This window comes from Sitophilus oryzae, unplaced genomic scaffold (assembly GCF_002938485.1).
Source record: "Sitophilus oryzae breed Bouriz unplaced genomic scaffold, Soryzae_2.0 scaffold_857_pilon_pilon, whole genome shotgun sequence".
Lineage (NCBI taxonomy): Eukaryota > Metazoa > Arthropoda > Insecta > Coleoptera > Curculionidae > Sitophilus > Sitophilus oryzae.
Window position 1 is genome coordinate 6,353,372 of NW_022147480.1, and position 12,087 is coordinate 6,365,458.

A 12,087-nucleotide genomic window follows, 5' to 3' on the forward strand; every position below is an offset into this window, starting at 1 on the left:
ATATTCATCCTAGTATTTCTTATTAGGTTGGAAGCTCAAAAACAAATGGCCTCTAGTCCCGGGCAGCCCTTAAGTGGTCAAGAAGTGCGAAGAGAATCCCCCGGTTCCAACTAGATAAGATAACAAAAATTGCGACTTGGAATGTGAAAACATTGTTTGCAGCTGGAAAATTTGACAATTTAATACAGGAGATGAACAGGATGGAGGTAAATATCCTTGGAGTCAGTGAAGTCCATTGGCCTGGTACTGGAATGATTAAATCGAAAGGTAAAGTCTTTTACTATTCCGGCAATGACAGTATTGATCAAAATCATCAGCGAGGGGTTGGTATTTTAATAGATGAGAATTTACAAAAGTCAGTGAAGAACTTTATTCCTCTCTCAGAAAGGGTAATTCTAATTCAGTTACTGGGCAGGCCTATTAATATCAATATCATCCAGGTCTATGCTCCAACAGCAGAAAAGGCAGAGGACGAGATTGAAGACTTTTACAGACAACTTGATCAGGTACTAAGACTCACAAAAAGTAATGAAATAAACTTGGTTTTGGGAGATTTTAATGCCAAAGTCGGTAAAGGCAGGTTGGGATCTGTGGTCGGAAATTATGGTTTAGGTGAAAGGAATGACACAGGTGAGAAATTGATACAATACTGTGAAGAAAATAATCTTACAATCACAAATACATGGTACAAACTCCAATCTAGACGACTTTATACCTGAAAGTCTCCACAAGACAATGATTACCGTATTGTTCGTAATCAAATAGATTATATACTAATTAATAATAGATTTCCATTAAATCCATTACGTGCCAACATCCTATTGCGTTTTGCCAAACCTAAACGAAAAAGCTTGAGAAAGAACTTGGATCCAAAACTTCTCAGAGACCAGCAGACAAGATCGATGTATGAAAACCATATAAATAGAGAATTGGAAAGTATTGTCAGTACAAATGACATTGAGAAACATTGGCTGGGCATTAAGCAAGCTTTCAAGAACACAAATGAAAACCTCCTCACGGCTAATCGAACAACAGCGAAAAACGAGTGGATGAGTGAAGATATTTTAAAAATGATGGAACAACGAAGACAATTTAAAATCCAGAATAATCACAACGAATATAAATCTATGCAAAGAAAAATTCGTAATAAAATAAGAACGGCAAAGGAGAGATGTATAGAGGCCGAAAATCTCAGTCACCTTGGAGACAATTTCCATCTTCACAAGAAAGTGAAAGAGATAGCTGGGTTACACCATAATAAATCAATAACCCTAATTAAAACTGATGAAAATAAAATTATAACGGAAACAGAAGAACTATTGCAAACTTGGAGAAATTATACCATTAATCTTTTCAACGACGAAAGATCAGAAAACCCTGCAACTGAGATTCCCATGCCATCAGGACCAAGCATATTGGAAAGTGAAATTATTCATGCGATTAGATTAATGAAAACGACAAAACTCAGGCCTGATGATATGTATTCGGAAACGTTCCACTTAATTAATGAACAAAACTTAAAAACTATAGTACAGCTTTTCAATAACATCTATGACACCGGTTACATCCCTGAAGACTGGCTTCGTTCTACGTTTATCACGCTGCCCAAGTCAAGTAACGCAACTTCATGTAAAGAGTATCGTCTTATTAGTCTAATGAGCCACTTTCTTAAGCTCTTTTTACGGGTACTGCATACAAGACTCTACAAAATATGTGAGGAAGTAAGTGGAGAAAGTCAATTTGGATTTAAGAACGGCTTTGGTACTAGAGAAGCCATATTCAGTCTTCAAACTTTAGTACAGAATTGCCAAGATCAGAGAAAAGATGTCTTCATGTGCTTTATAGACTATGAAAAGACGTTCGATAATGTTAAACATAACCTCCTTGTATCATACCTCAGAAACTTGGGACTTGATGGAAAAGATATAAGGCTCATCAGTAATTTGTATTGGAACCAAAAAGCTGAAATTCGTATACATAGCGTAGGAGTAACAGAAGATTTTGAAATAAAAAAGGGGGTAAGGCAAGGGTGTATTCTGTCTCCAATGTTGTTCAATTTATATGTGGAAAGAGCATTCACTGAGTCAATCTCCGATATTGGTTTGATATTGGTGTCTCATTGGTTTGAAAATAAATGGTATTCCAATTAATAATATCCGATATGCGGATGACACAATGATATTGGCAGACAATGCAAATGATCTCCAAATCCTTCTAAATAAGGTTAACAGTGAAAGTCAAAGGCTGGGTTTAAACATAAATACTACAAAAACTAAATTTATGGCTGTTAGCAGAAACAATGGTAATCAAGCAGGTCACACAATTTAAAAATTTGGGATGCATGGTTAACGAAACGTGGGATCCGGATCAGGAGATCAAATGCAGGATCGAACAAGCAAGATCTACTTTTCTGAGACTGCGAAGATTTCTCACAGATAGGAATTTGAACTTCGGCCTTAGATACAGAATGGTGAAGTGCTATGTCTGGTCCGTTTTGTTATATGGTGTGGAAGCATGGACACTGAAGGTAGCAACAATAAACCGAATTGAAGCCTTCGAAATGTGGACCCTACGACGAATGCTAAGAGTGCCCTGGGTCGACCGTGTTAGGAATGAAGACATTCTCAGAAGAGCTGGTCTGGAACAACGTGAACTCTTCGAAATCATCAAGAAGAGGAAAATAGCCTATTTGGGACACATACTACGTGGAGAACGCTATCACTTTCAGCGCCTGATTCTCCAGGGTAAAATAGAGGGGGGCAAAAGGGGGATAGGACGAAGGAAGCTATCCTGGCTGAGAAATATTCGTCATTGGACAGGCGTACAGGACTTCCAAGCACTCCAAGTCGCGGCAGTTAACAGAACCATCTGATGAGGAAGAAAAAGATGAACGCCTACGCAGGAATCTGCACGGCACCTTAAGAAGAACTCTCGCTTTGGCTCGATATATTGGCGGGAGTTTCTATTTAAGGTCTGTCTTAGGATATGTCTATTGCCTTAGGATATATATAGGAGAAAGCCTTTTAAATGTCTACAAAGGATATGGCTAGTAGTTCGTATTCGGTTGATAGTTTCTACAATAATCCCTACTTTGCAAGCCCAGCTCTTTTCTTCATTTATTTTTTCTTCTGACCCATGATCGCTTATTAAGAATCGCCGACGACGCGACATTCCCGTCACATCGACCGCCGCGACCGCGACCATATCTCGATGGTAATGGGCGAGGCGACGTCTCGGGTTCTATCGGTGACGTCCATCATCAGTGCATTCTCGGAATACACGCGCGTCGCCCATTGTCTTCCCCCCACGTTGGGGAGGAGGGGGGAGTGATGGGCGACCGCAAAGGCACGTACGACCGGACAAGACGACACCATGGAAATAAAAAAATAGATAAGAAAATGCTGACACGCTTAAAAAATGAACAATTATTTAAAATGCTTATTAATATGAGTGATTATAAACATTACTTTTTCAATTTTTATTGATTTTTAATTTTTTTTCTATATTTTCCATTATTCTTTAAATTTTGATAATAGATTTTTTCAATGTGGTAGACCACGATTTAATATTCACTCTAAAAGAATTTCTTACACAACGTTTTGGTCTCCCAAACATTTTGCGCTGGATGTATACCAGATAAGTAACACCCATGATTATTTCTGAAGCAGTTGGTTAGCATACAACTCTCTAAACACTCCAAATAAATCCCAACATCCTTCTCAGAGAAATCTACGCTATCAAAAGACGCATACATCTTATCTTAGATAGGAACTATGGGAAACAAGAAATAGCCATCTTATCCGCTAGCCAAGCAACCTTAAAGGCGGGCGGCCACTGCGAGCGAAACTAAACTAAGCCAAGCGAAGATAAGATTTGTAAAAATCAGCTCCCATACTTTTAAATGCATCAGCGGCCACTTGAGCGAAACTAAACGAAAATATATGAACGAAGATTCGAATCGTAGTTTAGTTTCGCTCGTTTTAGTTCGTGACAGGTTCCAGCGAATTTTTCGCAGCGATTAGTTCTATGATAGCAGAGATACAATTCGAAAACGCAGCTAACTTAGCTGACTACTGAGCGAAAATCGTTCCCAGTGGCCGATGAAATTTATTTTCGTTTAGTCACCGTTTGATTTTATATTCTTAGCTTAGTTTAGTTTCGCTCGCAGTGGCCACCTGCCTTAAAGGCGGGCGGCCACTGCGAGTGAAATTAAACTAAGCTAAGCGAAGATAAGATTTGTAAAAATCAGCTGCCATACTTTTAAATGCATCAGCGGCCACTTGAGCGAAACTAAACGAAAATATATGAACGAAGATTCGAATCGTAGTTTAGTTTCGCTCGTTTTAGTTCGTGACAGGTTCCAGCGAATCTTTCGCAGCGATTAATTATGATAGCAGAGATACAATACGAAAACGCAGCTAACTTAGCTGACTATTGAGCGAAAATCGTTCCCAGTGGCTGATGAAACTTCTTTTCGTTTAGTTACTGTTTGTTTTCATATTATTAGCTTAGTTTATTGGGCGCCTGCCTTAAAAGCGATCAACTCAGGAATCATCAATTCGAAGTTGGTCAAAGAATGCTTAGAAAAGTTGAACAAGTTAGGCACACAAAAAAAAGCCCTCCTACTCTGGGTGCAGTATTTATTTTCAGGTAGGTTGTTTTTTATTTTATTTATTTTTTTAAATCACATTTATTATCAAAACACATCAATTCTTGTTAACAATTTTCAACAAGAAATAACAGAGCGTTTTGTCCATTTCTAGTAGATACGGCATGTTATCACAGGTTTGTACTCCAATTAGGAATTTTACATCAAACAAAACAACTAATCAGATTTAATTGTGGAATTTTTGCCAGCCTGTTTAAGCGTAAAAATTTATATATATTAAAGATAATAGTTCGCGTTCATTATTTATGTTTATTTTGATTTAATCAACTCGATGACTTAACATGGGTTTTTCAAAATCCTATGGAAATGTTTACTCCTAACTTACCATTTGTAAATGGCCTTTGTCAAAAGTATATTGAGATGTGATTTATATATAAAATTTGAATATTAAACTAGAATTTTTTAGAATTTAGAATGAGTGGGAGGGGGGTTAATCACTTCGACCTTACAGATCCATTGTGTCCCCCTTTCTTGAATCATAACTCATCATACAGTCCCAGGGCTTTGACAAAAGCCAGTATCTGGGACGGTTTTATAGAGGGTAGTTCTCCATCTCCAATATCAGTCGTACCAAAATTCATGGCACGAATGGTTGTCATCTCGGCGCACTCAGTGATGAGGTGTACTGGTGTTTCCCCATCTTCCCCACAGAATCTGCATTCGCCGTTTCTTCTTAGTTTCAATCTACTGAGGTGTTCGTTGAGGAGACAGTGTCCTGTTAAAAACCCCGTGACAATCCGAAGATTGTTCTTACTCAGACCCAGGAAGATCTGTGATTTTTCTTCATCATAAGCCCTCAGAAACTTCTTCGAGTGTCTTAGACCATTGGAAAATTTCCATTCCAGGTTGCGGATGGAATCTTCCAAGTTCTTGAGTTCCGCCTTGAGTTGGTTACCACTTGGAAAGCAGAACGGTTCTGGTTCAGTTAGTGGAGTGTTCGCTGCTTTCCTAGCTAGATTATTTGCTTTTTCATTGCCTTCTATCCCTTGGTGAGCAGGCACCCAGTGTAGGAGGACTTTGTTTTCTTTGCCTAATTTATTCAGCTTCTCTATGCATTCTTTGACCAATTTCGAATTGATTGATACTGAGTTGATCGCCTTTAACGCTGCTTGACTATCAGATAAGATGGCTATTTCTTGTTTCCGATAGTTCCTATCTAAGATAAGTTGTACGCATCTCTCGATAGCGTAGATTTCTGCCTGTAGGATACTAGGGTAAGTGCCCATTGGTTCGGAGTAATTAGCTCTCGGCCCAAACACTCCGATCCCTGTTCTCGTATTGGTTTTGGAAGCATCAGTATACCAAGTTATGGTATGGTCTTTTAACTGCTGGGCAAGCGTTTCGCTCTTCCAATCCTTCTTATTGCTCAATACTACATTGACATGTTTGTCAAAGTTGTACGTTCTTGTTAAACTAACATTATAACATTATGATCGATAAACGATATTAAACTAACATTATAAAGAAATAAATTAAAGCAACATTCCTATACAGAATACATCATATCGTCCCATTGCTGCCAAAAGTCACTAACTTACTTCTTATTACTAACGAGAAAAAGGCGTCTAAAGATGAATTGCATTGCATAAAGATGTTATAGTTAGTAACTATTCGGTATTAAAATAAAACAAAAATACCCAGAAATCGTAGTTAATGACTTTTGCAATCGATTCTCCGCTTCAAAACATAGTTAGTGATTGAATTTGGTTGTTCGGAAAAATGTTAGTTAGTGACTTTTGGCAGCAATAGGACGATATATACCATAAAGAAATATAGAAGTACAAAAAATCTTAACGAGAACACACTTTTTACTCTTTATTTTTTAGATCCGCATTTTAAATAACTACCTGTCACTGTTATTTCATGTTAATTTTTCTTCGAATTTATTTTTTACCATTTTTCCATTAACTTCCATTAGAAATATAAAGGCTGGACAATAAATAAAAATTATACGCTTATATACTTGAAAAATTAGCAGTTCAAGAAGGGTGAGCTGTTCAAAAGAGCAGTGAAATGGAGATGCCATCAATCTTTTCCAACATAAACCGAGTAAATTTCGACATAAAATAGATTTATTGATTTCTAAATCACATTCCAACATAAATGTATAATAAATCATAAAATTATCGTATATAGAAATACTTCAGAGTTTATCCTAGATCTGCATTACTTGTTTAACATATATTTTTATCAATTATTTTTTTTACATTTTGTTAAAATATTTTTAAAATTGCAGTAATGTGGTTTATACCAAATTCGATGTCAACTTAGTTTTAAGGAAAAGCTATATTTATACTAAATCGCTAAATTTGACGTTTAGGCTATACACATATTTTTGACGGGCAGTTTTTTTCGTCCAAAAATTTTAAATTTTTTTGTCATAAAATGTTACAGATAATTTAAGTATGCAATAAAAAATGGGGGCACCCGGTTAAAATAAGAAAGTTGTAGTCAACTTCAGGTATTTCTGGAAGTGCCACCGTATTGAAAATACTTTTAATCGATAGATCTCGTTGTGAAATAATGATGTGCAAAAAATCTCCGATCTAGATATTATTGTTCTCTAGAATTTTGCAAATTTTTCACCACAAAAACTTTATTAAGTAGGCCTTGTTTTTTGTGAAATAACATGATATTGAGCCCTAAAGTACATTTTTTGAAACTTTATATTTGAAAAAAAAATCATCAAAATCGGACTATAAACACAGATTTTATGGAGGGTGCCCGGTCTTGAGTGGGTCACACTGTATATATATTGGATTTTTAATATCAAAATTCATAAAATTTTACAAATAATTTAAATATGTAATAAATAATGGGGGCACCCGTTTAAAATAAGAAAGTTGCAGTCAACTTCAGGTATTTCTGGAAGTGCCACCCAATGTTCATCCCTTACTTTACAATTTTAGCAATTGAATTGTTAAATAATATTTCTTAGTATTTTATTAAATCACTTAAGGAACCAATGTGCAAGAATTCATACTTCTAAACCATACCGAGTGCGTCTCAAAAGTGGCTCACACCTATAACTTTTTTATTTTTTTAGATAAAAAACGAGATTTGGTATGTTAGTATATGACATAATTTAGGATAGATTGACGTATTCAATTGTTTTGGTTCACTTCCTGTTTACTGGAAGTTACTACAACTTTTGATTTTTAAATGGCACCATCGGTATTTTTTTACTTTATTTGATAGAAAATAGAAACTGATACTCTGAATAGAGTGACATTTCATATGCCAACTTTTAAAATGGTCGCTTAAAAAGTCGTATTATAAATTTCAATGTAGAGTTCCATCGCCGTGTTAAAAAGACTAATTTTTAATCAAGGGGCCTTGGAAAAATAAATTTGATCGTCTAATATTTCTCGAGTCTTGTCCTGGCCGGTTAAAAGATGCCCAAATCGTATTTTTAATCATATCTCGATTTTTTTCAAATGGAACAAGGGTGGCATATTTGGAAAAAAAACATTTTTTACGAATAATTTGGTACCACACACTTGGTATTTCGAGGTAAATTGTCGTTATGAAACGCATGTTACAATTTCAAATAAACTATATACAAAATGTCAAAAGTTGACATGACATGTCATTCTATTCAGAGTGTTATTTTCTATCGAATAAAGTAAAAAAATACCAAGGATGCCATTTAAAAATCAAAAGTTGTAGTAATTTCCGGTGAAACAGGAAGTCACCAAAAACAATTGAATACGTTAGTAAATCCTAATTTATGTCATATACTAAACCAAATTTTTTTTTGTTATCTGAAAAATTAAAAAAGTTATAGGGGTGAGCTGCTTTTGAGACGTACCCGTATATACTGAGGAATTTTCATAAAACAAACTTTTCAAAGCCGATTTTACTCTCTATGGGGAACAATTAATTTAAAATATAAAATAATTATTTTTGTATTTTAAATTCAACGACTTAGACATTTTGTTAAATTTAAACATTTTTTATGGTTGCATGAAACCCTATGATTTTTTTCAGTACAATTTTAGTAAAAATAAAAAAATAATACAAATTTCAACCTTGCGAACTTTCACCGTATCGATGTTGTAACATTGTTCCGACGAAACTGGCGAGCCGGTCTCTAAAAATAACCCATTCGCCTTGGCAATGGCATAGAAGCCTCGGCCGCTGGTCGATTACTTCAAATCCAATCATATGATTCTTGTTTTTTTTTACATTCTCTCTCTGTTGTTTCATTCGATTTTGTATCGAATATTTCAAGTTGGTTTTGGCTCCAAAAATATATTTTCGAACGTATTTATTATACTTTGAACACGTTTTTAAAAAATGGATTTTTCTTATTTTTTAAGTTATTTTTTCTGCTTTTCATTAGAGGCAACATGACATCCTAAGGCTACATCCATGAAATGGTGTAGCCACATGTGATTCCATACCTTTACACCATCCTGAACCCCATCAAGGAAGACAATGCCAGACCACCATGTTGCTCAAGCATTAATAGCCTTTATCAGCACCTCGTTCAGCGTTTACCATGACAACCAAAATCACTCGATCTGCCTCTGGCATGATGAGTCAAAGGCTGTCGAATTTAGAACACCCTCAACAGACTTTAGCAGCTCTTAGCTCTTAGCAGCATGAATTTGAAGCAGCCCGGAATAGGACACCCGAAGAGGATAAGATGCCCGAAACAAAGTGGGAAAAACTCTTTTATATAAAAGAACAGTGGCGGACTAAGGAGGGGGCGGAAGGGGCGGTCCGCCCCGGGCCCCGTCTTTTAGGGGGCCTCCAATTCTTAGTATTTTTTTTTTAATCAACTGGCAAACAAGGCCAATATGTGTTCAGTAGTTAGGAAGCAGTTTGTAGGTGGACTATGCAAACCATACGTATACGCCAATTGTAAACAGTATAAATGGAAGCAGATATTTACTTAATTATCAATTATCAGGTCCCAGTAGTTGTAATTGGCATTTTCTATTTAGGAAATTAAATAAAGGGATAATTTTCTTTGTTTAAAATATCGAATAATTATTATTTTTTATATATTTTGAGACTGAATTTATTTATTTTAGCTTTTAAGTTATTTTTCAATGGTTTCATTTTTACTGAATAAACATTTTAAATTACATCCAATGCACAGCATAACTTGTATTCTAGCTTCTTTAACCGATGATGAGCAGCGAAGTCTTTAGCGTAACGGGGGCCACGGGCCTGAGACAGAGAAGGGGCCCATCGGATCTTGGAGGACTTACAAAATCGCGATGTTTTGTCGCGGTATTTCCCTGGAACGGTAGCGAAAGTAACGCGGATCATATGTGGAACCGGTATTTTCATCACTTTGTCATCATAAGTTGCCATTAAATACATGCAAACATTGTTTTATTACATCAAATTGCATTCGTTTCTCAATTTGAAAATATTATAAGCTTTAAAAAATTGATGTTATCGTTTCTCTGCAGCCTTTTTAGAGCTGGGGCCCTTAATACTCCTGGGGCCAGGGCCCATCAGATCCCTACGTAAAGACGGCACTGCTGATGAGTAACATATTTATATCTATATCGATTTTTATTATAATTATTACAGTATACAGAGTGTCCCAGGCTGAGCGTGCATTAGAAGTTTTTAGAATTTAGAATGAGTGGGAGGGGGGTTAATCACTGCGACCTTACAGATCCATTGTGTCCCCCTTTCTTGAGACATAACTCATCATACAGTCCCAGGGCTTTGACAAAAGCCAGTATCTGGGACGGTTTTATAGAGGGTAGTTCTCCATCTCCAATATCAGTCGTACCAAAATTCATGGCACGAATGGTTGTCGTCTAGGCGCACTCAGTGATGAGGTGTACTGGTGTTTCCCCATCTTCTCCACAGAATCTGCATTCGCCGTTTCTTCTTAGTTTCAATCTACTGAGGTGTTCATTGAGGAGATAGTGTCTTGTTAAAAACCCCGTGACAATCCGAAGATTGTTCTTACTTAAACCCAGGAAGATCTGTGATTTTTCTTGATCATAAGCCCTCAGAAACTTCTTCGAGTTTAGAAGTTTTTAGAGAACCACAATATCTAGATCGAAGTTTTTCTGCACATTATTGTTTTACAACAAGATCTATCGATTAAAAATATTTTCAACATGACGACGCTTCCGGAAATACCGGAATTTGACAGAAACTTTCTTATTTTAAATGGTGTAAATATAAAAAGTGGATCTCCATTTGAAAAAAAAATGATTTATGATAATTTTTTAATCGCTCAATTCCATGACATCTGCTGCGACCATTATTATATGACATTCGGACTATTTAATTTTTGGCATAGATAGCCACATGTCTTCTCTTTATGGTACAGTGGCTGTGGCAATCACTAAATTTGACGTTTAGGCTATATACATATTTTTGACGGACAGTTTTTTCCTCCAAAAATTATAAATATTTTTTTTGCTCAAAAACGGTTAACGTTAGGTAGGTGTTTAATATCAAAATCTATAAAATTTTACAGAGCATTTAAGTAAGTAATAAAAAATGCGGTCACCCGTTTGAAATAAGACAGTTGCTGTCAACTTCCGGTACTTCCGAAAGTGCCGCCATATTGAAAATATTTTTAATCGATAGATCTAGATCTAGATATTGTAGTTCTCTAGAAACTTCTAATGCAGGCTCAGCCTGGGACACCCTGTATAAATAGTTCAATTTTGTCAACCATTATACATAAGTCATTCAATTTTTACAAAATGTGCATTAGAAGTATATCATTATCTAAACAAACCGGGGGCCACATTTAGCTTCGCCGCCCCGGGCCCCCGATAGGCTTAGTCCGCCACTGTAAAAGAAATTTAGAGAAGGCGTCCATTCTTCTCAAAGAGACATGGATTTAAATTAAATAGAAGAAAAAACCGAGATTTTTTCTTCTTATTTTTAATAAACGTAATTGGTGACTGAAATTTGAATCAATTAGCGGTTGGTAATTCCTGTTTAATTAAAAGAACATTGACATTGGCAATGAAAAATTACAACAGGACACCTAGCAGGCTTGAAGTCACCTTCGCTTGCCTTCGCTCAAAATTGGTGTGTGTTGTGCAACATTGTTTATAATGATTTTTAATTAATAAACGCCATTGAGTTATATATCTTACAATAATTTTCTTGTTAATATTTTTAATCATTTAATTTATTTACGATCATTTTTTTTAATTATACTTTTAGAACAAAATTTGGAAACTGTCAATTCCAATTCAAGGATAAAAGACAGCGCATTATTTTGAATGGAACACTTAAATTTTACATGTAATATGATAGTAATTTTTTATACAAGACGATTATGCAATTTTATCGTCGTGTATAAAACAATATTTTTTTCCATAGCGAGTTACGTTTTAAAAAAATTTCAGAAATTATTATTTCAAGGAATTTATTACGAGTAGAAAAAATATTGTGCTGGGTTGGCGTTGGTTTCT

At 35.6% G+C, this 12,087-nt stretch overlaps 1 protein-coding gene across 1 annotated transcript; it reads left to right on the forward strand.

Moving 5' to 3' along the window:
• Nucleotides 1-200: 200 nt before the first annotated feature.
• Nucleotides 201-11,875, forward strand: LOC115889859. The gene is made up of 3 exons (XM_030909937.1): nt 201-630; nt 766-2,018; nt 11,837-11,875. The coding sequence occupies exons 1-3, from the start codon at nt 201-203 to the stop codon at nt 11,873-11,875; spliced, it is 1,722 nt and encodes a 573-aa protein (XP_030765797.1).
• The last annotated feature ends 212 nt before the right edge of the window (nt 11,876-12,087 follow it).

Coding starts and splice junctions, on each gene's coding strand:
- LOC115889859 (XM_030909937.1), top strand. CDS start 201: ATGGAGGTAAATATCCTTGGAGTCAGTGAAGTCCATTGGCCTGGTACT. Junction 631..765: donor AGGTGAAAGGAATGACACAG/GTGAGAAATTGA, acceptor GTAATCAAATAG/ATTATATACTAATTAATAAT. Junction 2,019..11,836: donor ATTTTGAAATAAAAAAGGGG/GTAAGGCAAGGG, acceptor TTATACTTTTAG/AACAAAATTTGGAAACTGTC.